This window comes from Oncorhynchus gorbuscha, linkage group LG24 (genome assembly GCF_021184085.1).
Source record: "Oncorhynchus gorbuscha isolate QuinsamMale2020 ecotype Even-year linkage group LG24, OgorEven_v1.0, whole genome shotgun sequence".
NCBI classification, from domain to species: Eukaryota; Metazoa; Chordata; class Actinopteri; order Salmoniformes; family Salmonidae; genus Oncorhynchus; species Oncorhynchus gorbuscha.
The window spans coordinates 52,950,336-52,978,105 of record NC_060196.1 but is presented as its reverse complement, the minus strand read 5'-3'; the positions used below and the strand labels follow the sequence as shown (position 1 = coordinate 52,978,105).

General features: G+C 43.6%; 1 protein-coding gene across 2 annotated transcripts in view; it reads right to left on the bottom strand.

The window, feature by feature from the left end:
- LOC124013087 (alpha-catulin-like) overlaps nucleotides 1–27,770 on the bottom strand; it is a 114,841-nt gene that overhangs the window by 37,177 nt on the left and 49,894 nt on the right. For both annotated transcript variants that reach the window (XM_046327239.1, XM_046327240.1), the window contains exons 2-4: nucleotides 21,359–21,548; nucleotides 11,213–11,400; nucleotides 751–870 (exon numbers count right to left, since the gene is read on the bottom strand). In XM_046327239.1, the coding sequence (XP_046183195.1) occupies nucleotides 751–870; nucleotides 11,213–11,400; nucleotides 21,359–21,548 (498 nt within the window). The remainder of the gene's footprint in view (nucleotides 1–750; nucleotides 871–11,212; nucleotides 11,401–21,358; nucleotides 21,549–27,770) is intronic.

Genomic DNA, 27,770 nt, shown 5'->3' with positions numbered 1-27,770 from the left:
TTTTTGTTATCTCATGATTTGGTTGGGTCTAATTGTGTTGCTGTCCTGGGGCTCTGTGGGATCTGTTTGTGTTTGTGAACAGAGCCGCAAGACCAGCTTGCTTAAGGGACTCTTCTCCAGGTTCATCTCTCTGTAGGTGATGGCTTTTTTTATGGAAGGTTTGAGAATTGCTTCCTTTTAAGTGGTCATTAGCGGGTATCGGGCATAATTCTGCTCTGCATTATTTGGTGTTTTACGTTGTACACAGAGGATATTTTGCAGAATTCTGCATGCAGAGTCTCAATTTGGTGTTTGTCCCATTTTGTGAATTATTGGTTGGTGAGCGGACACCAGACCTCACAACCATAAAGGGCAATGGGTTCTAGAACTGATTCAAGTATTTTTAGCCAGATACTAATTGGCATGTCAAATGTTATGTTCATTTTGATGGCATAGAAGGCCCCTGGAATTTGTATTTGTGGTCCTGGCAACTGGACCTTTTTTTGGAACACCATTATTTTTTGTCTTACTGAGATTTACTGTCCGGGCCCAGGTCTGACAGAATCTGTGCAGAAGATCTAGGTGCTGCTGTAGGCACTCTATGGTTGTGGACAGAAGCACCAGATCATCAGCAAACAATTTGACTTCAGATTCTAGTAGGGTGAGGCTGGGTGCAGCAGACTGTTCTAGTGGTCTCTCTAACAATGTGAGAGCTGGAGGGGAAAGAAGAGTGGCTTGACCAATACCCTTTCAGAGAGGGACGGTACTCACATTCTGTCTGTCCCCGGTCAGGTGGGCGAACTCCACCATCTGGTTCCCAAACTGGCTGAAGATCTGGACAAACTCCTGGAAGGTGCTCACTCTCTCCAGCTGCTCCAGGGTTACTAGCACCTGGGAAAATCAGGAACACTATTACAGTAACTACAGCTGGGAAGCTCAGGAACACTATTACAGTAACTACAGCTGGGAAGCCCAGGAACAAACACTATTACAGTAACTACAGCTGGGAAGCCCAGGAACAAACACTATTAGAGTAACTACAGCTGGGAAGATCAGGAACACTATTACAGTAACTACAGCTGGGAAGCCCAGGAACAAACACTATTAGAGTAACTACAGCTGGGAAGCCCAGGAACAAAAACTATTACAGTAACTACAGCTGGGAAGATCAGGAACACTATTACAGTAACTAGATGGGAAGATCAGGAACACTATTACAGTAACTAGATGGGAAGATCAGGAACACTATTACAGTAACTAGATGGGAAGATCAGGAACACTATTACAGTAACTACAGCTGGGAAGCCCAGGAACACTATTACAGTAACTACAGCTGGGAAGCCCAGGAACACTATTACAGGAACTAGATGGGAAGATCAGGAACACTATTACAGTAACTACAGCTGGGAAGATCAGGAACACTATTACAGTAACTACAGCTGGGAAGATCAGGAACACTATTACAGTAACTACAGCTGGGAAGATCAGGAACACTATTACAGTAACTACAGCTGGGAAGATCAGGAACACTATTACAGGAACGACAGCTGGGAAGATCAGGAACACTATTACAGTAACTACAGCTGGGAAGCCCAGGAACACTATTACAGTAACTAGATGGGAAGATCAGGAACACTATTACAGTAACTAGATGGGAAGATCAGGAACACTATTACAGTAACTAGATGGGAAGATCAGGAACACTATTACAGTAACTACAGCTGGGAAGCCCAGGAACACTATTACAGTAACTACAGCTGGGAAGCCCAGGAACACTATTACAGTAACTACAGCTGGGAAGCCCAGGAACACTATTCCAGGAACTAGATGGGAAGATCAGGAACACTATTACAGTAACTACAGCTGGGAAGCCCAGGAACACTATTACAGTAACTACAGCTGGGAAGATCAGGAACACTATTACAGTAACTAGATGGGAAGATCAGGAACACTATTACAGTAACTACCACACATTACACATAACCACTCACACTTAAACATCAAATATTATACACAGAATTCAAAAATGTCAACAGCTTTCTGTCCGAACCAGGTCTTGAGAGATGGACTAAAGGTGTTGTGAGAGATACTACATTGATGTGTGTGTCAATGGGTTTCTAGATACAGAACGAGGCAGCAAAGCAAATTATTACACAGACTCAACGTGGGCCTCGTCATACAAGTGATGGCCATCACATTCACTTTCAAGCCAAAGTGTTCAGTAGACCAGCTTGTCATGACTGACTGACTTTAACAACAGAGGACCTGTCTGTAGAAACAGGAAAAGGTCATTGTGACAGCAAGTGGAATTGTGTCCCATTCGTCTGGTGAACGGGGTGAGAGATGGAGCGAGGGAAGGAGAATGGATGGCCATGCCTCCGGAGTTATCACTATGGGCCTGAGGCTGGGTGGCACTTGAGATACCAATCAAATCACAGTGATTTACCCCAATCCCCTTTACTGTTCACACTGGAACACACAATGTGGGGAAAGGGGTGACCTGTGATTTCTCTGCAAAAGGGACGGAGTAAATGTTGTGTGTGTTACTTAATGACATATGATTTTTATATTGTCATATCGGCCTCTCATTCCGGGATTTGCGGAATCACCGGCTTAGTACACACGGGACGCCAAAAAACAACAACAAAAAACACATTGGGCATCTGTTACAAGAATGCTAACAAAATTAGCACAAGTAATAGCGAATTTCTATGGAGGCTGCTAGCTAAATATGCAAACAAAGCAAACTGATTGCCCAGTATAGCATCCATGATGCGTGTCATCGATTGGTCAGTCTATTTTGTTGATATATTTTTTATCTGAAATGACTAGGTGATTTAGTGGTTCTATTTCCGTTGTAATTTTGAGATCCTACTCGATGACAAACATCAACTTCAACTGAGAACATGTTTTTTTTTACATAACACGTAGGTAGGAGCAACTGTGTCATTTTTGGTGAGTCTGAACATTTACAATCGAGTGTAAACGACAGACATTGTGCAAATTAACTCAGTTTTGACGCATGCTTGTCTGCTCTGAAGCGGCATGTGCACACGCTGTGGGTCTGGAGTGACTAGGGCAACGGGTCTGGAGTGACTAGGGCAACGGGCCTGGAGTGACTAGGGCAACGGGCCTGGAGTGACTAGGGCAACGGGTCTGGAGTGACTAGGGCAACGGGTCTGGAGTGACTAGGGCAACGGGTCTGGAGTGACTAGGGCAACGGGTCTGGAGTGACTAGGGCAACGGGCCTGCCTGCTCTGCTCGGAGAAGATGAGGGAGGAGCAGGCAGAGAACGGAGAGGAGAAAAATGAAAGGAAATCAAAATATAGCAGTGACAGCTGTACAGATAACTCATCCAAAGGGCGTTGAGTTCTTAAACACGGTACAAAGCTTACATAATATTATGCCCCGTCACCTTATTAGTTCAGTAACTTACTTAGGGGTCGCGTTAAAGCATAATTCATTTAATGCAGGAAAAACATAACACACGTAATAAATCTCATGCTGCGTTTTGTAAACGCATATCTAAAATGCTTATTGTAATTTCTGCTTGGCGTCATACTAACTTTGTGCTTCAGTTGCACAATTCACGAACAGGCATTCTATCAGCAGACAGCGCTCTGGCTGATGTGTAGGTTTTTCTCAATGTGTAGCCACTAGCCAGCCGACTTTTCTCCGGTAAAATTCCAGATTAACTTTAAACAAAACAATAGGAAATGTAGCTAGCTACGTCCTTCTGTAGCTCAGTTGGTAGAGCATGGCGCTTGTAATGCCAGGGTAGTGGGTTCGATTCCCGGGACCACCCATACGTAGAATGTATGCACACATGACTGTAAGTCGCTTTGGATAAAAGCGTCTGCTAAATGGCATATATTATTATTATTATTATTATTATTATTATTTCCATGATAAATATAAATATGATGGCCATGCACTGTTTTTGCAACAACAAAAAAAAACTAATAGAATTCCACTTCTGTTCATGAAAATTAAGCTATTTGGGTATTGCACGAATGTATTTTCTGTGAAGGAAAACTATAGTTTTCCGGCCCTCCCAATAGGCAAGATTAGGCCGTCGCCTATGGCAGCACTTGAATGAGGCGGCATTTTGACAATTGGCTGTCGCACTCCGGTGCCCGTGATCGGTTACTACACCGCCCCCCGCGGGAACCAAGCCACCAGATCTTAGCGTTGCTGCAGTTCCCGCCCCCACCCCATTCCAGCTTCTCTTGAAGTTCACTCCCACTATTTTTGGTAGCTATGGTGATGTGTGTTTTTAATGGTTTTATCCAATTGAGAAATATGAATAAAAATGAATAATTGTGTGTGACTAAGACGATTAGTGATTTAAGGCAACAGCCTAACCTAGCATGTTAACGTTAGCTAGCTACTACTTGTGGATATCATTTTAACTGAAAGAAATCTAGAGATTTGAAACAATTTGCTACCATATCTAAGAGACAAACTATCAGGAAGTGATTTTTTTTCTTTCAATCTAAAAGGCGACCCCTGTCAATACACAGCCGGACTCATCTGCTCCCGCTTTCTCAAGTTGTGCTACTGACTAACAAACACGTGACTGGATAAACTGTTCTGGGGAACTACAGGTAAAAAAATATATAAAAGCGAAAATGTCAACGATTTGACTGAGTTACAGTTCATATAAGGAAATCAGTCAATTTAAATAAATTCATTAGCCCCTAATCTATGGATTTTACGACTGGGTGTGGTGCAGTCAAGCCCACCCACTGGGGAGCCAGCCCCAGCCAATCAGAATGGGTTTTTCCCCATAAAAGTGCATTATTACAGATAGAAATACATCTCAGTTTCATCAGCTGGTCTCAGACGATCCCACAGGTGAAGAAGTTGGGTGTGGAGTTCCTGGGCTGGCGTGGTTACATGTGGTCTGCGGTTGTGAGGCCGGTTGCACATACTGCCAAATTCTCTAAAATGATGTTGGAGGCGGCTAGAGAAATGAACATTCTATGGCAACAGCTCTGGTGGACATTACTGCAGTCAGCATGCCAATTGCACTCTACCTCAAAACTTGCGAGTTCTGTGGCATTGTGTTGGGTGATAAAACTGCACATTTTAGAGTGGCCTTTTATTGTCCTCAGGACAAGGTGCACCTGTGAATTATCGTGGTGTTTAATCAGCTTCTTGATATGCCACACCTGTTAGGTGGATGGATTATCTTGGCAAAGGAGAAATGCTCACTAACAGGATGGAAAAAAAATGTGTGCCCAGAATTTGAGAGAAATAAGCTTCTTGTGCGTGGAGAACATTTCTGGTATCTTTTATTTCAGCTCATGAAACATGGGACCAATACGTTACGTTGCGTTTATACAGTGGGGAGAACAAGTATTTGATAACCTGCAAAATTGGCAGTGTTTCCTACTTACAAAGCATGTAGAGGTCTGTCATTTTTATCATAGGTACACTTCAACTGTGAGAGATGGAATCTAAAACAAAAATCCAGAAAATCACATTGTATGATTTTTAAGTAATTCAAATTCTTATGTCATGCAATAAAATGCAAATGATCACCGACCAACCAGTAAGAATTACAGCTCTCACAGACCTGTTAGTTTTTCTTTAAGAAGCCCTCCTGTTCTCCACTCATTACCTGTATTAACTGCACCAGTTTGAACTCATTACCTGTATAAAAGACACCTGTCCACACACTCAATCCTCTCCACAATGGCCAAGACCAGAGAGCTGTGTAAGGACATCAGGGATAAAATTGTAGACCTGCACAAGGCTGGGATGGGCTACAGGACAAAAGGCAAGCAGCTTGGTGAGAAGCCAACAACTGTTGGCGCAATTATTAGAAAATGGAAGAAGTTCAAGATGACGGTCAATCACCCTTTTCTGCAAAGGGGACAGGACGACTGCACCGTATTGAGGGGAGGATTGATGGGGCAATGTATTGCGAGATCTTGGCCTTCCCTCAGTAACAGCATTGAAGATGGGTCGTGGCTGGGTCTTCCAGCATGACAACGACCCGAAACACACAGCCAGGGCAACTAAGGAGTGGCTCAGTAAGAAGCATCTCAAGTTCCTGGAGTGGCCTAGCCAGTCTCCAGACTTGAACCCAATAGAAAATCTTTGGAGGGAGCTAAAAGTCCGTATTGCCCAGCAACAGCCCGAAACCTGAAGGATCTGGAGAAGGTCTGTATGGAGGAGTGGGCCAAAATCCCTGCTGCAGTGAGTGCAAACCTGGTCAAGAACTACAGGAAACATATGATCTCTGTAATTGCAAACAAAGGTTTCTCTACCAAATATTAAGTTCTGCTTTTCTGATGTATCAAATACTTATGTCATGCAATAAAATGCAAATTAATTATTTAAAAATCATACAATGTGATTTTCTGGATTTTTGTTTTAGATTCCGTCTCCCACAGTTGATGTGTACCCTATGATAAAAATGACAGACCTGTACATGCTTTAAGTAGGAAACACTGCCGATTTTGCAGGTTATCAAATATTTGTTTTCCCCACTGTATTTGAATAACCATCCTGTGGCTATTTCCAAATAACCCGGTATACGGTCTTAGCAAAATACAGTTCCTTGCAAATTAATTGATCCCCCTTGGCGTTTTACCTATTTTATTGCATTACAACCTGTAATTTAAATAGATTTTTATTTGGATTTCATGTAATGGACATACACAAAATAGTCCAAATTGGTGAAGTGAAATGTAAAAAATAACCTGTTTCAAAAAATTCTAAAAAGTAAAATAAGTGTCGCGTGCACATGTATTCACCCCTTTTACTATGAGGCCCCTAAATAAGATCTGGTGCAACTAATTACCTTCAGAAGTCACAATTCGTTAAATAAAGTCCACCTGTGTGCAATCTAAATGTCACATGATCTGTCACATGATTTCAGTATATATACACCTGTTCTGAAAGGCCGCAGAGTCTGCAACACCACTACGCAAGAGCCCCCACCAAGCAAGCAGCACCATGAAGACCAAGGAGCTCTCCAAACAGGTCAGGGACAAAGTTGTGGAGAAGTACAGCTCAGGGTTGGGTTAAAAAAATATCAAAAACTTTGAACATCCCACATAGCACCGTTAAATCCATTATTAAAAAATGCAAAGAATATGGCACCACAACAAATTTGCCAAGAGAGGGCCGCCCACCAAAATTCACGGACTAGGCAAGGACGGGATTAATCAGAGGCAACAAAGAGACCAAAGATAACCCTGGAGCTGCAAAACTCCACAGAGGAGATTGGAGTATCTGTCCATAGAACCAATTTAAGCCATACACGCCACAGAGCTGGGCTTTATGGAAGAGTGGCCAGAAAAGCCATTGTTTAAAGAAAAAAATAAGCAAACACGTTTTGTGTTCACCAAAAGGCATGTGGGAGACTCCACCAACATATGGAAGAAGGTACTCTGCTGAAATGATATTAAAATTGAGCTTTTTGGCCATCAAGGAAAACGCAATGTCTGGCGCAAACCCAACACCTCCCATCACCCCGAGAGCACCATCCCCACAGTGAAGCATGGTGGCAGCATCATGCTGTGGGGATGTTTTTCATTGGTAGGGACTGGGAAACTGGCCAGAATTGAAGGAATGATGAATGGCGCTAAATACAGGGAAATTCTTGAGGGAAACCTGTTTCAACCTTCCAGAGATTTGAGACTGGGACGGAGGTTCACCTTCCAGCAGGACAATGACCCTAAACATACTGCTAAAGCAACACTTGTGTGGTTTAAGGGAAAATCCATCTAGGAAGGCAAAGCCCAGACCTCAATCCAATTGAAAATCTGTGGTATGACTTAAAACCCATCCAACTTGAAGGAGCTGGAGCAGTTTTGTCTTGAAGAATGGGCAAAAATCTCAGTAGCTAGATGTGCCAAGCTTAGAGACATACCCCAAGAGACTTGCAGCTGTAATTGCTGCAAAAGGTGTCCTTACAAAGTATTGACTTTAGGGGGGGGGAATAGTTACGCACACTCAAGTTGTCTGTTTTTTTCTTATTTCTTGCATCTTCAAAGTTGTAGGCATGTTGTGTAAATCAAAAATGTAGTGTTGAAGGCTATTTTGTAAATGACATGGCCGAAGTCAGGGATCGGTAGGATAGTCAGTTTTACGAGGGTATGTTTGGCAGCATGAGTGAAGGATGCTTTGTTGAGAAATAGGAAGCAGATTCTAGATTTAATTTTGGATTGGAGATGCTTAATGTGAGTCTGGAAGGAGAGTTTACAGTCTAACCATACACCAAGGTATTTGTAGTTGTCCACATATTCTAAGTCAGAACCGTCCAGGGTAGCGATGCTGGACGGGCGGGCAGGTGTGGGCAGTGATCGGTTGAAGAGCATGCATTTAGTTTTACTTGCATTTAAAAGCAATTCGAGGCCACGGAAGGAGAGTTGTATGGCATTGAAGCTCGTCTGGAGGTTAGGACAGTGTCCAAAGAAGGGCCAGAAGTATACAGAATGGTGTCATCTGCATAGAGATGGATCAGAGACTCACCAGCAGCAAGAGCGACATCATTGATGTATACAGAGAAGAGAGTCGGCCCGAGAATTGAACCCTGTGGCACCCCCATAGAGACTGCAAGAGGTCTGGACAACAGGCCCTCCGATTTGACACACTGAACTCTATCAGAGAAGTAGTTGGTGAACCAGGCGAGGCAGTCATTTGAGAAACCAAGGCTGTTGAGTCTGCCAATAAGAATGTGGTGATGAACAGAGTCAAAAGCCTTGGCCAGGTTGATGAATACAGTTGCACAGTATTGTCTCTTATCGACGGTGGTCATGATATCGTTTAGGACCTTGAGCGTGGCTGAGGTGCACCCATGACCAGCTTGGAAACCAGATTGCATAGCGGAGAAGGTACGGTGGGATTCGAAATGGTCGGTGATCTGTTTGTTAACTTGGCTTTCGAAGACCTTAGACAGGCAGGGTAGGATAAATATATCACCCAACAAAGATACATGGTTTGACCTGACATGCATCACCCAACAAATATACATGGTTTGACCTGACATGCATCACCCAACAAAGATACATGGTTTGACCTGACATGCATCACCCAACAAAGATACATGGTTTGACCTGACATGCATCACCCAACAAAGTCAGCTGATGCATAATGCATCAAACCTGTCACACCTCAGACCCCCCAAAAATATCATCCATTATATAATGCTGTGATCCATCCATCTGGAGCAGTGTGTATGTGTGTGTATGTGTGTGTGTGTGTGTGAGAGAGAGAGAGATGTGTGTGTGATGGTGTGTGTGTGTGTGTGTGCGCGTGCACATGTGTGCGTCAGAGGCTTGGTCTGTCTCTCGAAGGGTAAACAGTAGTGACATCCTGCCGGCCAGGCAGAAGAGCTATGCTGTTATCAGACAGAGACAGGGTTCAAAATTAAATTGTGTTTGCCAGTAATGGGAGCAGCCCCGTCGTCCGTCTGTCCAAACAGGCCTTACTAGACTAGACGGGATTAGGCCCTTACCCCCCCAGGACCCTGTGTGTGAGTACATCCTCTTCCTGAAAGCACCAGGTAGAGAAACGGTAAATGTGCTTCTTCTATTATCCCCAGAGCAGCAGAGGATGGAGTTCTCCTGTACTATATCATGGAGCTCCGATAAGATCTGAAAGACTAGATGGAGTCGCCTGTGCTGGGCATTTGTGTCTTTGTGTGTGTATTATGTCAGTGAAGGCTCCTTAGAGGAGGAAGGGAAGGACAATCCTCCTCAGTGAATTTCATAAAAATAGTGAAACAAAAAAAGTATATTTATAGACACTATACTAAATATATTCACGTCAACAAATACTTGATTAAAACACACCATTTTGCAATGAAGGTCTACAGTAACCTCAACAGCACTCTGTAGGGTAGCACCATGGCGTAGCCAGAGGACAGCTAGTTTCCGCCCTCCACTGGGTACATTGATTTCAATATAAAACCTAAACGTGGTTCTCACCCCTTTCCATAGACTTACACAGTAATTATGACAGGTTGGAGGACGTCCTCCAGAAGTTATCAGAGCTCTTTCAGCGTGGACTGACATGCTGTCCACCCAATCAAAGCACAAGCTACAGTTAGCTAGCACTGCAGTACATAACATGTGGTGAGTAGTTGACTCAAAGAGAGAGAAAGAAACAAGGAGAAAGCTATACATTTATTTATTTTTTCACTTAGCTAGCAAATGCAGCTATCGAGTTTAGCCTGTTTACCTGACTCAAACAGGGATTGATGCTATGTTACATAGCTGGCTATGGCTACCCAATACTGGTACTCTGGTAAGTTTTGGTTTTATTATTTTTTTGCCCCCAGGGCCCATGGGTGTAACTGCTAAACTGCTAGCTAACTGTACACTTTACTGCATGATTGTAGCATGGTTACTAATGTTTTAGTTCTAGTAGCTATGTTGACTTGATGTTAGCTAATATGGTGACAATGATGTAAGCTGCGTGTTGCGGTTATGATATGAAGGTTTGGCTTAGAATTGTTTTTTTTTGCCTGGTCACAGACAGCTGATGTGTTGTGCATTTAAGTCCACAAGTGAATGGAAAAGGTGAGAGCGCGTAGATGCGAGAAGGAATTATCCAACAATCCAAGGGACCATGCTGTTTGTATGTGGCTGGTATGAAAGTGAACAGTGTTCGCGCGTGATCAGGGATGTATTTATTCTACCGATTCTGTTGAAACACTTTTCTTTAACGGAAGCAAATGGAACGGGGGTAAACATACCTGAAGTTGTCCAATAGAAAGTTTTGTTTGCAACTGTCGACTAATGATTACACCGTCGATCAGCTAGATGCAGGCAAGATTGTGCATGGAGGTATTGAATGTGTCATTGTCTGTCACCTTGATTACTCAAATTTCTCTCGACCTGTGCACCTACGTTGTAAAATTTCATTCATAGGCTAGATTGTAGCACCCTCGTGATGGATATAGGGAGCACGTGACTCGTGTAGTAGCCTAAACCTATTGATCTTACATTAAGCTGGGTGAATGGAATATGAATGACAATTTCCATTACAGCATATTGGATGACTATGAGTCATGCTCATAATCAAAATCATAATAATTGTCCTGCCTCATCTTAAAATGGCAGACTGCCACTGTTGTGTGTGTGTGTGTGTGCACAGCTGCTTGCATGTGTGTCTCTACTTTGTTCTCTGTGCATCTGTGGCCCTATATCGAAATGTATATTGTGTTTATGGTGTGCATGCATCCCACTGTGTGGTCGGAATCGGTACCTACTTTGTTGCGTGAGTTGATGATCTGTTTGATGACGATGCGGTCTGCGAGGACCAGGACTTTGGTGACGGAGGAGAGGAGCATGCGGGCAGCCTTCACCATGCCTGTCCTGTTACTGAACACCGTCTTGCGTCCGTCCACAAGTGGGGCCACCGGCATCCCAACATCTGTCAGCTTGGCTATGGCATCCCCTAGGACAAAAAGGACAAAAAGGAGGTAGAGAATGATGGTGATGATGGTGGGGGTGATGATGATGAGGATCAAATCTACAGGAATCTTCAGCATACAAACACCATACAACATTTTCAGAGGTACCATGTAAATTATCACTGTTCTAATACTTGGTCCATGTTCTAATACTTGGTCCATGTTCTAATACTTGGTCAAACTGCTTCACAGTGGTAATTGTGTTTTCAAACAACCCTGCCGGAGAGCTATTCATTTAGTGTTTCGTGCATTATCCAAAATTGTGTTAAAAAAACTGACATCCAGAATTCAGCTTTGGTTTCTTTGAGATGTTTAGCGAGCTAAAGCCCCTTTGGTTCCCTTCCCATGGTTGGTGCCCCTCTCCTGTCAGTCAACAGCAGCACCATGAATCCCAGTAGGAACATCTCATCAACCCGGTGGCACTGCAGCAATGAGATGCCAGCCAATGCCAGGGCCCAATTTACAGGCCCTCTGAGATGCATGACCAGGCCATTTCAATCTAAGTCGCTGGTACACTGGAGGGTCGTAGTTTGTTCATGAAACTCCAAAACAACCCTAGGTGGGCGAAGGAAAAAGGCTTTAAAAGGAAAATGAACACACAAGTATTTAAACACCATAACAGTCTCAGGCAGTAGAGAGAGAGAGGGAGGAGGGCGAAGAGAGAGAGACGTGAATTATGTTGGATACATGGTTGGCCTCCTTATTTGGGTAGGCTTGCATTCCAAAAGGAAGTGTACTGATTGCATCCGACAGCCCTTTGTCGATGCCAGAATGCCCCAAACCAGCTGAAACATTCAGCCTGAATCACAAAGAATGCTGCTGAACCCCAGAATAGGCTCTGGAATAAGCATGGAGCATGGTGATGCTATGCCAGAATGCCCCAAACCAGCTGAAACATTCAGCCTGAATCACAAAGAATGTTGCTGAACCCCAGAATAGGCTCTGGAATAAGCATGGAGCATGGTGATGCTATGCCAGAATCCCCCACCATCAATTTTTTCATTGGTCACATACATTAATATCTGCTAACCATGTGTGTGTGTAGCAAAATGCTTGTCCTTCTAGTTCCTACAGTGCAGTAATATCTAACAAGTAATCTAACAATTCCCAACAACTATTTAATACACACAAATAAAATGATGAATGAGAATATATACGTATAAATATATGGATGAGCGATGGCCGAGCAGGAATAGGCAAGGTGCAGTAGATGGTAAAAAATACAGTATATACATAAGAGTAATGCAAGATACGTAAACATTATTAAAGTGACATTGTTTAAAGTGACTAGTGATCCATTTATTAAAGTGGCCAGTGATTGGGTCTCAGGGTAGGCATCAGCCTCTGAGTTAGTGATGGCTGTTTAGCAGTCTGATGGCCTTGAGATAGGTGTTTTTCAGTCTCTCGGTCCCAGCGTTGATGCACCTGTGCTGACCTCGCCTTCTGGATGGTATGGATGATAGCGGTGTGAACAGGCAGTGGCTCGGGTGGTTGTTGTCCTTGATGATCTTTTTGGCCTTCCTGTGACATCGGGTGCTGTAGGTGTCATGGAGGGCAGATAGTTTGCCCCCAGTGATGCGTTGTGTAGACCGCACCACCATCTGGAGAGCCTTGCGGTTGTGGGCGGTGCAGTTGCCTTAACAAGCTGTGATACAGCCCGACGGGATGCTCTCAATAGTGCATCTGTAAAAGTCTGTGTTTTAGGTGAGAAGCCAAATTTCGTCAGCGTCCTGAGCTTGAAGAGGTGCTGTTGCACCTTCTTCACCACACTGTGTGTGGGTGGACTATTTCAATGTCTGATGTGTACGCCGAGGAACTTTCCACCTTCTCCACTACTGTCCCTTTGAGGTTTCCTGAAATCCACAATCATCTCCTTTGCTTTGTTGACATGAGAGGTTGTTTTCCTGAAACCACACTCCGAGTGCCCTCACCTCCTCCCTGTAGGCTGTCTCATCGTTTTTGGTAATCAAGCCCACTACTGTTGTGTTGTCTGCAAACTTGATGATTGAGGCGTGCATGGCCACACAGTCGTAGGTGAATAGGGAGTACAGGAGGGGGCTGAGAATGCACCCTTGTGGTGCCCCAGTGTTGAGCGTCAGCGAAGTGGAGATGTTGTTTCCTACCTTCACCACCTGGGGCGGCCCGTCAAAGTCCATGACCCAATTGCACAGGGCAGGGTTGAGATCCAGGGCTTCCATCTTGATGATGAGCTTGGAGGGTCCTATGGTGTTGAAAGCTGAGCTGTACTCAATGAACAGCATTCTTACATAGGTATTCCTCTTGTCCAGATGGGATAGGGCAGTATGCAGTGTGATGGCGATTGCATCGTCTGTGGACGCAGTCCTTGTTAGCGGGCCGCGATGGTGGCACTGTATTATCCTCAAAGCGGACAAAGAAGGTGTTTAGTTTGTCTGGAAGCCTGACGGTGTATGTGACGTGGCTGGTTTTGTTTATGTAGTCCTTGATTTCCTATAGACCCTGCCACATACGCCTTGTATCTGAGCCGTTGAATTATGACTCCACTTTGTTCCTGTACCGGCATTTTGCTTCTTTGATGGCCTTGCGGAGGGAATAACTACACTGTTTACGCTCAGCCATACTCCCAGACCTCTTTCCATGGCTAAATGCAGTGGTTCACGCTTTCAGTTTTGCGCGAATGCCACCAGCCATCCACTGTTTCTGGTTAGGGTAGGTTTTAATAGTCACAGTGGGTACAAAATCTCCATTGCACCTCCTAATAAACTCACTCACCGAGTCAGCGTATAGATCAATGTTGTCTTCTGAGGCTGACCAGAACATATCCCAGTCCGTGTGATAATAACAATCTTGAAGCGTGGATTCCGAAGCGTGGATTCCTCTTGGTCAGACCAGTGTTGAATGGTTCTAGTCACTGGTACATCCTGTTTGAGTTTCTGCCTATAAGACGGTCGGAGCAAGATGGCATCGTGGTCGGATTTGCCAAAGGGAGGGCTTTGTATGCATAAGTGTTCCCCTACAGTGTTGCTTCACAACAGTGTTGTATTCTTGTTCTAGGCCTGACTGCTGATGGTGTGTTAGTTCCCCCATTTATTCACCGTGTCTCTTTATCACTAAGCTCTCTTTCATTGGGAATTATTTTCTGCTGCTTGGTATTTGAAAGGGGTGAACACTTGACTTCATTAAAACCTGTGGAGTCTTGTAACAAGTCCTTACCATAAGGGTAGTCTTATAACAGGGTGATTGTGATGCTATGCAGTCTACAGCCTGCAGGTTGCACTGACTTGGACAGTTAGAGATACAGGGCCAGGGCCCCTTTAAACACCGACTATTCAAAACTCTTAATACAGTAGTTGCCTCCTAAAACCTCAGCTAGCGACATTCATTTGTTTGGGCTGGTCCAGCAGAACAGACTGAAACCAACAAATCCGCCTCAGTGGCCCCTATCTACAATGTCGTACCATGATGGAGATCACCAAATTAAAGTAATGTAATCACCTTATTTATTTAATTATGCTGCCTGCATGCCTGTCTGTCTGCCTCCCTGCTTGCCTCCATTGCCTTCTTGCGCTGGAGGAGGCCCACTTAGTCTCTCCCTCCCTCTGGCTACATGTTAAGAGGTCATCAATCCATCAATCCTTTCCTGCAGATTTAAAGCTTTACCTCCCTTCCCTTTCTCTTTTCATCACAGAGAAGACAACTTCATTCCGTTCCAAAACGACAGAGGTAAAAGTACACTCTTTTTCAGATTCTCAATAGAGTATAGAAGGTAAGAAAATGGCAGATAGGAGTAGAAGGAATCAATTGGCCAGTGGACCACTCTGGCTGACGATTCCCACCAGCTCTCTTTTGTCTGGGTTTAGCCCTTTTCAAATCAGCACACTGGGGGATTAAAGACATTGTTACACATGCCGCTTCTCCCAAACAAACCTATTATCCCCTGTGTTGGGGGTCTAAATACTTACCCTGTGAAATTTTGTTTTGGACTCATCAACATGATAAGACTGCGATTGGGCTTCAGGCCTTAGGCTTCATCCCCATTTTTATCTTGCTATTTTTAAATAGCAAAGCCGGCTCAAAAATACATTACACTGTTCGGTTGAAAGGGTGTTGATAGCCGTGGTGTAGATATCCTCCTCCCACTAAAAGTGCTGAAAGAGGGGGAAACGGCTCCCTCTCCCTCCCTCTCCAAGGGCTTTATTGGCATGGGAAACATTTGTTAACATTGCCAAAGCAAGTGAACTAGATAATAAACAAAAGTGAAATAAACAATACAAATTAACAGTAAACATTACACTCGCAAAAGTTCCAAAAGAATAAAGACATTTCAAATTGTGTCATATACACAGCGTTGTATATGTATGATGGCGCCGGAAAAGATGGATGCCGTTTTAACCAACCGTGCTATTTTGTTAGTAACCTAATTTGTACATAATGTTGCTGCTACCGTCTCTTATGACCGAAAAGAGCTTCTGGACATCAGAACAGCGATTACTCACCTCAAATTGGACAAATCATTTTTCTTTAATGAGTCGGACAGGAAGGATATACTCCAACACCTGAAAAGGCCCTCATCCACGTCATTCGCAGGAGGAAGAAAGAGATTTCACGGGAGGAGATCGGGGAACCTAGTGAGGATCAGACAACGAGTGGCTAATCCCCCTTTGCCATCCGTAGTGCTAGCCAACATTCAATCGATGGAAAATAAATGGGACAAACTCAGAGTACGTATATCCTATCAATGGGACCTTGACAACTGTAATATAATATAATATGTTTCACTGAGTCGTGGCCGAACAACGACATTAATAACATACAGCTGGCAGGTTATACACTTCATCGGCAGGACATGGGGCTGCATCCTATGTATATTTGTAAACAACAACTAGTGCACGATAGCTAAGGAAGTCTCAAGGTTTTGCTCGCCTGAGGTAGAGTATCTCATGATAAGCTGTAGACCACACTATCTACCTAGAGAGTTTTCATCTGTATTTTTTTTATAGCTGTCTACATACCACCACAGACCGATGCTGGCACTAAAACCACACTCATGGAGCTGTATACCGCCATAAACAAACAGGAAAAGGCTAATCCAGAGGGGGAGCTCCTAGTGGCCAGGGACTCTAATGTAGGGAAACTTAAATCAGTTTTACCTAATTTCTATCAGCATGTTAAATGTGTAACCAAAAACTCGACCACCTTTACTCCACACACAGAGACGCATACAAAGCTCTCCCTCGCCCTCCATTTGGCAAATCTGACCATAATTCTATCCTTACATGCTTCAAAGCAAAAATTAAAGCAGGAAGCATCAGTGACTAGGTCAATAAAACAGTAGTCAGATTAACAGATGCTAGACTACAGGACTGTTTTTCTAGCACAGACTGGAATATGTTCCAGGATTCTCACTCACTGGCTCCATCAATAAATGCATCGATGACGTCATCCCCACAGTGACTGTAGGTACATACCCCAACCAGAAGCCATAGATTACAGGCAACATTCGCGCTGAGCTAAAGGGAAGCTTTCAATGAGCGGGACTCTAACCCGAAAGTTTATAAGAAATCCCGCTATGCCCTAAATAACGTCTATGCTCGCTTCGAGGCAAGTAACACTGAAACATGCATGAGAGCATCAACTGTTCCGGATGACTGTGATCACGCTGTCCGCAGCCGATGTGAATAAGACCTTTAAACAGGCCAACAATCACAAGGCCGCAGGGCCAGACGAATTACCACAACCTGTACTACGAGCATGCGCTGACCAACTGGCAAGTGTCTTCACTGAAATTTTCAACCGCTCCCTGTGAGTCTGTAATACCAACATGGTTCAAGTACAGACCATCATAGTGTTCTTTGGCACAGGGACTAAGGTAACCTGCCTAAATGACACCCGACCCGTAGCACTCACGCCTGTAGCCATGAAGTGCTTTGATAGGCTGGTTATGGCTCACAACACCATTATCCCAGAAACCCTAGACCCACTCAAATTTGCATACTGCCCCAACAGATCCACTGATAATGCAATCTCGAATTCACTCCACACTGCCCTTTCCAACCTGGGGTAAAGGAACACCAATGCGAGAATGCTATTCATGGACTACAGCTCAGCATTCAACAACATAGTGCCCTCAAAACTCACTACTAAGCTAAGAACCTTGGGACTAAACACCTCCCTCAGCAAATGGATCCTGGACTTCCTGACGGGCCATCCCCATATGGTAAGGGTAGGTAACAACGCATCCGCCACGCTGATACGCAACACGGGGGGCCCTCTGGGGTGCATGCTCAGTCCCCTCCTGTACTCCCTGTTCACTCATGACTGCACGGCCAGGCACGACTCCAAGCACCATCATTAAGTTTACCTATGACAACAGTGGTAGGCCTGATAACTAACAACGATGAGACGCCTATAGGGAGGTCAAAGACCTGACCATGTGGTGCAAGGACAACACTCTCTCCCTCAATGTGATCAAGACAAAGGAGTTGATATGGATTACAGGAAAAGGAGGACCAAGCACGCCCCCATTTTCATTGACGGGGCTGTAGTGGAGCAAGTTGAGAGCTTCAAGTTCCTTGGCGTCCTTATCACTAACAAACTAACATGGTCCAAGCACACCAAAAAAAACCTATTCCCCCTCTAGAGTCTGAAAAGATTTTGCACGGGTACTCGGATCCTCAAAAAAGTTTTACAGCTGCACCATCGAGAGCATCCTGATGGTTTGCATCACTGCCTGGTATGGCAACTGCTCGGTCTTGGACCGCAAGGCATTATAGAGGGTAGTGCGTATGGCCCAGTACATCATCGGGGCCAAGCTTCCTGCCATCTAGGACCTCTATACACAGAGATGTCAGAGGAAGGCCCTAAAAAATGTCCAAGACTCCAGCCACTCTAGTCATAGACTGTTCTCTGTGCTATCGCATGAGGTACCGGAGAGGTACCTAAGCTGCATCCCTGTCTCACCCCACAGCCCTGTGGAAATAAATGTTTTCTTTTGCTCATTTTAACTGCACACTTGTTGTTTGTGTGTTTATAGATTTTATAATGTTGTATGTTTTTCCGTCAACACCACTTTCCATGAATTTGTATAGCAGACCCTCGTGCTAAATTGAGTCAAAGGCTTTTTCGAAATCAATGAAGTATGAGAAGACTTTGTTTTGGTTTGATTGTTAATTAGGGTTCGCAGGTTGAATACAAATTAAGTCGGAAATTTACATACACCTTAGGCAAATACATTTAAACTCAGTTTTTCAAAATTGTATTTAATCCTAGTAAAAACTCCCTGAAGTAGGTCAGTTAGGATTACCACTATTTTAAGAATTGGAAATCTCAGAATAATAGTAGAGTGATTTATTTACGTTTTTATTTTTTTCATCACATTCCCAGTGGGTCAGAAGTTCACATACACTCAATTAGTATTTGGTAGCATTGCCTTTCAATTGTTTTAACTTGGGTCAGATGTTTTGGCTAGCTTTCCCACAATATGTTGGGTGAATTTTGGCCCATTCCACCTGACAGAGCTGGTGTAACTGAGTCAGCATTGTAGGCCTCCTTGCTCGCACAGACTTTTTCAGTTCTGCCCACAAATGTTGTATAGGATTGAGGTCAGGGCTTTGTGATGGCCACTAAAATACCTAGACTGTTGTTCTTAAGCCATTTTGCCACAACTTTGGAAGTATGCTTGGGGTCATTGTGCATTTGGAAGACCCATTTGCGACCAAGCTTTAACTTCCTGGCTGATGTCTTGAGATGTTGCTTCAATATATCCATATATAATTTTCCTGCCTCATGATGCAATCTATTTTGTGAAGCGCACCAGTCCCTCCTGCAACAAAGCACCCCCACAACATGATGCTGCCACCCCCGTGCTTCACGGTTGGGATGGTGTTCTTCAGCTTGCAAGCCTCCCCCTTTTTCCTCCAAACATAACGATGGTCTTTATGGCCAAAAACATTTCTATTTTTGTTTCATCAGACCAGAGGGCATTTCTCTAAAAAGTACGATCTTTGTCCCAATGTGCAGTTGCAAACCGTAGTCTGGCTTTTTTTTATGGCAGTTTTGGAGCAGTGGTTTCTTCCTTGCTGAGCGGCCTTTCAGGTTATGACGATATAGGACTTGTTTTACTGTGGATATAAATACTTTTGTACCGGTTTCCTCCAGTATCTTCACAAGGTCCTTTGCTTTTGTTTTGGGATTGATTTGCACTTTTCACTACAACGTACGTTCTAGGAGACAGAACGCATCTCCTTCCTGAGTGGAACGGAACGATGGCTGCGTGGTCCCATGGTGTTTATACGTGCATACTATTGTTTGTACAGATGAACGTGGTACCGTCAGGCTTTCGGAAATTGCTCCCAAGGATGAACCAGATTTGTGGAGGTCTACAATTTGTTTTCTGAGGTCTTGGCTGATTTCTTTAGATTTCCCCATGATGTCAAGCAAAGAGACACTGAGTTTGAGGGTCGGCCTTGACATACATCCACAAGTACACATTCAATTGACTCAAATGGTGTCAATTAGCCTATCAGAAGCTCCTAAAGCCATGACATAATTTTCTGGAATTTTCCAAGCGGTTTCAAGGCACAGTCAACTTAGTGTATGTAAACTTCTGACCCACTGGAATTGTTATGCAGTGAATGAAAGTGAAATAATCTGTCTGTAAACAACTGTTGGAAAAATTCCTTGTGTCATACACAAAGTAGATGTCCTAACCAACTTGCCAAAACTATAGTTTGTTAACAAGAAATGTGTGGAGTGGTTGAAAAACGAGTTTTAATGACTCCAACCTAAGTGTTTGTAAACTTCCGACTTCAACTGTATGTGGTCTGTTGATTGGTAATTTGACAGAAAGCCAATTTGACATTTTTTCAGTACATTGTTTTCACTGAGTAAATGTACGAGTCTGCTGTTAATGCAGAGGATATTACCAAAGTTGCTGGTGAAACCTATCCCGCTGTAGTTATTGTGGTCAAAATTGGCTCCACTTTTATGGATTGGGTTGATCAGTCCTTGGTTCCAAATATTTGGGAAGATGCCAGAGCTAAGGATGATGTTAGAGTTTTAGTATAGACAATTGGAATTTATTGTCTGTATGTTTGATCATTTCATTGAGGATACCATCACACAATAGTTGGAGGGTTTTTATTTTGTCCTGTAGTTCATTCAATGTAATTGGAGAATCCAGTGGGTTCTGGAAGTCTTTAATAGTTGATTTTAAGATTTGTATTTGATCATGTATATGTTTTTTTCTGTTTGTTCTTTGTTGTAGAGCCAAAAAGACTGGAGAAGTGGTTTATCTCCCTCCTCCTCCCATTCCAGCTCTGTACTTCTCCAAACCTGACTCACACTGTTCTTTTCACGGTCTCTGTTTTTCCCCCCTCAGGCAAGAGCAGCAGTAACTCTGTTCACTTCACTTTAGCCTTCAGCTCAACTTCACTCATAAAGGAACAAATACAACAAAGCCTTCTACTTCTGGATGCCTCCAGTGGAGTTGTGTTTGATAGCAGAGTTGTCTAGGCAGAGAACAACTTTTACATTATTTATTTATGATGAAAACAACCCCAAAAACACAGTCAATTGGACTGCTAGTCAGCATCCCAAATGGCATCCCTATTCCCTATATAGTGCACTACGTTTGACCAGGGCTCACATGGGGTTTTGGTCAAAAGTAGTGTACTAAATAGTATGGCTGGGAATTGCCAGGGACCTCACAATACAATATTATCATGATACTTAAGTGCCAATACGATATGTATTGCCATTTTTAAAAATGTTTTTAACTAGGCAAGTCAGTTAAGATAAATTCTTATTTACAAAGACAGCCTACCGGGGAACAGTGGGTTAACTGCCTTGCTCAGGAGCAGAACGACAGATTTTTACCTTGTCAGCTCGGGGATTCGTATCAATTTATTCCCCCATCACTACTACACAGGGAAAGGACGCACTTTCAGACACAGCCCCAGTTACCTGCTCTGCGCGCCTCGAAACAAGCCATGCCCATCTCTTCTTTCAGCTCCTCGTTCTCCACGGCGATGGCCTCGCCTACACCAACAAAGCGGCCCACAGCAACGCTGACGGCCTGGCCCACCCTCTGGATGGCCTGCTGGGTCCGCTCTGACTTCTTTGGCTTGTCTTTGTGGTTGATCAGTGTGGTGATCTAGGAGGATACAGAGACTAGTCAGTGTTGTAATACAAAGGCTGGTCAGTGTGGTGATACAGAGAAACAGGTTGGTGATACAGAGACACAGGCTGGTGATACAGAGACACAGGCTGGTCAGTGTGGTGATACAGAGACACAGGCTGGTGATAGAGACACAGGCTAGTCAGTGTGGTGATACAGAGACACAACCTGGTCAGTGTGGTGATACGGACTACAGAGGCACACTTTCCATGGCACAGTGTGCTGCAGTGCTCAACCTGAATCAGCATACCAACCCATTTCACTGTGGAACAGCATCTTTCTCCAAAACAATTAACAGTCTACACCATCCAGGGTACAGCGCAGGCCAAGTTTCCACCACTTTGCCCAAGTGAGGAACCCGAAAAAAAATAGAATAATTTCCTTTTCCCAGAGAGAGACAGAGAGCTGATTGCTGATTTCCTATGGAGCAGCCTAACAGGTGGAGAGAGCCGGCAGGGAGACAGCAGGAGGTGTCTCCCGTAGCACAGCATCTACACACGCACTCTCACACACACACACACACACACACACACACACACACACACACACACACACACACACACACACACACACACACACACACACACACACACACACACAGGCAACTCAGGTGGGGCCTATTAGCGACGATCAGAATAATTTGTTATGTATCGGACACGCGAGTGCACACACACACACACACAAACAACTCAGATGGGGCCTGTTAGCTACGATCAGAGTCATCTATTATGTATAGGTTTGAACCTATTACTATAAATTATTCACTGATTGCCTTAGATACCTGAATGGAAACAATCCCTTCCAGACCATAACAGTGCGCAGTTGGTGAGAGCTCAGTCGGGGGGAATTGAAACTGGTACACCATTGGCATTCTCAAGCTCCACTAACTCCTGGTGCGTGTCCCAAATGGCCCCCCCTATTTCCTTTGTAGCACTACTTTTATATATATATATATATATATATATATATATATATATATAATTTTGACCAGGGCCCACCATGAAGGGAGAAAGGTGCCATTTGGGACACAAACCTGTGGTCAGGTATCTGTATTGTAGTAGGTTTACTGTACAAACCATGGTGATTATAAGCAAGTTTAAAACATGTGTAAAACTGTCTAAACTTGGGCCCACAAAACACAGCTATCGATTCCTTCAGAAAATCTGTGGTAGGATCTTTTGAAACAAGATTTCATCCAATCTGTGGCTCAAATTATTATTTTTGGATTTGGAAAACAAATTGAAATACCTCAGAACTGACTTTAGAATAGAAGGCGCTGGAACAGATAATAGGTTTGTCCATTTCCTAGATACAGTTGAAGTCAGAAGTTTACATACACCTTGGCCAAATACATTTAAACTCAGTTTTTTCACAATTCCTGACATTTAATGCTTGCAAAAATTCTCTGTCTTAGGTCAGTTATGATCACCACTTTATTTTAAGAATATGAAATGTCAGAATAATAGTAGAGAGGGTGATTTATTTCAGCTTTTATTTCTTTCATCACATTCCCAGTTGGTCAGAAGTTTACATGCGCTCAATTAGTATTTGGTAGAATTGCCTTTAAATTGTTTAACTTGGGTAAGACGTTTTGGGTAGTCACAAGCTTCCACAAGCTTCCCACAATAAGTTGGGTGAATTTTGGCCCATTCCTCCTGACAGAGCTGGTGTAACTGAGTCCGGTTTGTAGGCCTCCTTGCTCACGCATGCTTTTTCAGTTCTGCCCACAAATGTTCTATAAGATTGAGGTCAGGGCTTTGTAATGGCCACTCCAATACCTAGACTTTATTGTCCTTAAGCCATTTTGCCACAACTTTGAAAGTATGCTTGGGGTCCCATTTGCGACCAAGCTTTAACTTCCTGACTGATGTCTTGAGATGTTGCTTCAATACATCTACATAATTTTCCTCCCTCGTGAAGCCATCTATTTTGTGAAGTGCACCAGTCCCTCCTGCAGCAAAGCACCCCCACAAAATGATGCTACCACCCCCGTGCTTCACGTTTGGGATGGTGTTCTTCGGATTGCAAGCCTCCCCCTTTTTCCTCCAAACATAACGATGGTCATTATGGCCAAACAGTTCTATTTTTGTTTCATCAGACCAGAGGACATTTCTCCCCAAAAAAATGCAGCAGTGGCTTCTTTCTTGCTGAGCCGCCTTTCAGCTTATGTCGATATAGGACTAGATTTACTGTGGATAAAAATACTTTTCTGTTTCCTCCAGCATCTTCATCAGGTCCTTTGCTGTTGTTCTGGGATTGATGTGGGATTGATTTGCACTTTTCGCACTAAAGTACTTACATCTCTAGGAGACAGAACGGGTCTCCTTCCTGAGCGGTATGACAGCTGCATGGTCCCATGGTGTTTATACTTGGGTACTATTGTTTGTCAGATGGACGTGGTACCTTCAGGCATTTGGAGGTCTACAATTTTTTCTTGGCTGATTTCTTTTGATTTTCCCAAGATGTCAAGCAGAGGCACTGAGTTTGAAGGTAGGCCTTGAAATACATCCACAGGTACACCTCCAATTGACTCAAATTATGTGAATTAGCCTATCAGGAGCTTCTAAAGCCATGACATCCTTTTCTAGAATTTCCCAAGACATTTAAAGGCATAGTCAACTTAGTATATGTAAACTTATGACCCACTGGAATTGTGATACAGTGAATTATTAGTGAAATAATCTGTCTGTAAACAATTGTTGGAAAAATTACTTGTGTCATGCACAAAGTAGATGTCCTAACTAACTTGCCAAAACTATAGTTTGTAAACAAGAAATTTATGGATTGGTTGAAATGCATGTTTTAATAACTCCAACTTAAGTGTATGTAAACTTCCGACTTCAACTGTAGGTGAATTGGGAAAGTGGATCAGAGGGAGAAACAGAGGCAGAGAGAGAGAGCGAGAGAACGCAAAGAGGACGCCCTAAGGCGCTGGAACGCAAAGTAACCGAAAGACCGCTAGTTCCAATTCCCAAGTAGACTAGGTGAAAAATGTGTTGATATGCCCTTGAGCAAGGCACTTATCCAAAGCAACTTACAGGAGCAATTAGGGTTAAGAGCATCTGCTAAATTACTCAAATGTAACAGAACCACAGCCCACTTTTCAAGCAAAACAGAAAATACTCGAGACACATTAATTGGAAGGGGGCGGCAGATGGGTTTGGAGTGAGTGCGTGACTACGTGATGTCACAGTGTAGCCGAGTGGAACGCGATGGTTGGTTTAGTGACGTGTGTCCCTGAAGAGGAGGATAACCAGACAATGAGAGAAAAGGTAACAGACCATATCTCTCACTCGCCCCACTTATCTGCCACTCTCCTCTCTCTCCTTCAATGCATCACAACAGCACTGCCTGGCAAGGATTAGATAGCCACTACTTATGATGCCTCCAAACCAAGGAGCGTTCGCTAACTCACACACAGGAAAAAAAAGAGGCATTCTATAGGAAAAGGGAAATTCCATTTCTGTCCCAGAGCTTGAATACTGGATGAGTTCTACTACTGTATGGGACCATGGTGACACAGTGATCCAGTTACCATATGGCACACTGTACAGAACCTCTGCAGAAGGTTAGAATGTTTGGCCTAAATTCAAATCAACATCACATTAGTGCAGAATATTATGCAATCCAATTTTCTAATCTAATCATTTGAGTCATATTTTTATTTTATTTTTTACTTTACCTTTACTAGGCAAGTCAGTTAAGAACAAATTCTTATTTTCAATGACTGCCTAGGAACAGTGTGTTAACTGTCTGTTCAGGGGCAGCTCTGGGATTTGAACTTGCAACCTTCCGGTTACTCGCCCAACACTCTAACCACTAGGCTATCCTGCCGCCCCATATGTCTTCACTACCCAGTAGATGAGGATAAAGTATGTGTGTGTGTGCATGGCGTACATATTTGGCGTGCAGGTCATAAAGGGCCTGAATCACAGGGCATCTGGTATTCATGACACTCAAATGCCCTCTCGCGCTGGCACTCACCCAGAAAAGAAGGGATGCGACAGAACCTCAGGAACCTGACCAGTGCATCTGCTTGTGTTCCAAATGAAACACTGTTCCCTATATAGAGCACTACTTTTGGATAGGCCCAGGGAGATAGGGAGCCATTTGGGAAACACCCTCTGCCTTTTAGCAGCTTGTTGAACGACTGTGGAAACCTGATAATAGCTCCCTCCGTGAGAAATCCATCCATTTACTCTTGAGAAAAACAAGGAGGAAATGAGGGCAGGAGTCTCTTAAAACATTTGATTGAACGGAAGCGAAAGATTGGGTATACTTGGAAATGTGAGTGTATTGACCATCAGTGTGTGTGTAGGTGTGTATTATAGAGAGAGGAGAGAAAGTGTCCTTAACTTCCTCCTGCGGTATCAACGGAACACATGACTACATGGGGCTGCCTGTGTAAATAGGAATGAAACAGGGTGGAGAAACATAATATTAATCAGAGAGAGAGAGAGAGACAGGGACAGAGAGAGATGCTATATGAATTTAAAACCAAAAGGGATGGAGAGGAGAGCGAGCTGCTATATGGGTCTAAAGCCAAGAAGGGGGGCTGCTATATTAATCTAAAACCAGGAAGGGGGGCTGCTATATTACTCTAAAACCAGGAAGGGGGGCTGCTATATTAATCTAAAACCAGGAAGGGGGGCTGCTATATTAATCTAAAACCAGGAAGGGGGGCTGCTATATTAATCTAAAACAAGGAAGGGGGAGAGCTGCTATATTAATCTAAAACCAGGAAGGGGGGGGAGAGAGCTGCTATATTAATCTAAAACAAGGAAGGGGGGCTGCCATATTACTCTAAAACCAGGAAGGGGGGCTGCCGTATTAATCTAAAACCAGGAAGGGGGGGCTGCTATATTAATCTAAAACCAGTAAGGGGGGGGCTGTTATATTAATCTAAAACCAGGATGGGGGGCTGCTATATTAATCTAAAACCAGTAAGGGGGGCTGTTATATTAATCTAAAAGGGCTGCCATATTAATCTAAAACCAGGAGGGGGGCTGCTATATTAATCTAAAACAAGGAAGGGGGGCTGCTATATTAATCTAAAACCAGGAAGGGGGGTTCTATATTAATCTAAAACCAGGAAGGGGGGCTGCTATATTAATCTAAAACCAGGAAGGGGGGCGGGGTTCTATATTAATCTAAAACCAGGAAGGGGGCTGCCATATTAATCTAAAACCAGGAAGGGGGGCTGCCATATTAATCTAAAACCAGGAAGGGGGGCTGCCATATTAATCTAAAACAAGGAAGGGGGGGGGTTCTATATTAATCTAAAACCAGGAAGGGGGGCTACTATATTATTCTAAAACCAGGAAGGGGGGCTGCCATATTAATCTAAAACCAGGAAGGGGGGCTGCCATATTAATCTAAAACCAGGAAGGGGGGCTGCCATATTAATCTAAAACCAGTAAGGGGGGCTGTTATATTAATCTAAAACCAGGATGGGGGCTGCTATATTAATCTAAAACCAGTAAGGGGGGCTGTTATATTAATCTAAAAGGGCTGCCATATTAATCTAAAACCAGGAGGGGGGCTGCTATATTAATCTAAAACAAGGAAGGGGGGGCTGCTATATTAATCTAAAACCAGGAAGGGGGGTTCTATATTAATCTAAAACCAGGAAGGGGGGGGGCTGCTATATTAATCTAAAACCAGGAAGGGGGCGGGGGTTCTATATTAATCTAAAACCAGGAAGGGGGGGCTGCCATATTAATCTAAAACCAGGAAGGGGGGCTGCCATATTAATCTAAAACCAGGAAGGGGGGCTGCCATATTAATCTAAAACAAGGAAGGGGGGGTTCTATATTAATCTAAAACCAGGAAGGGGGGCTACTATATTATTCTAAAACAAGTAAGGGGGGGGCTGCTATATTAATCTAAAACCAGGAAGGGGGAGAGCTGCTATATTAATCTAAAACCAGGAAGGGGCGAGAGCTGCTATATTAATCTAAAACAAGGAAGGGGGAGAGCTGCTATATTAATCTAAAACAAGGAAGGGGGGCTGCTATATTAATCTAAAACCAGGAAGGGGGGCTGCTATATTAATCTAAAACAAGGAAGGGGGGAGAGCTGCTATATTAATCTAAAACAAGGAAGGGGGAGAGCTGCTATATTAATCTAAAACAAGGAAGGGGGGAGCTGCTATATTAATCTAAAACAAGGAAGGGGGGAGCTGCTATATTAATCTAA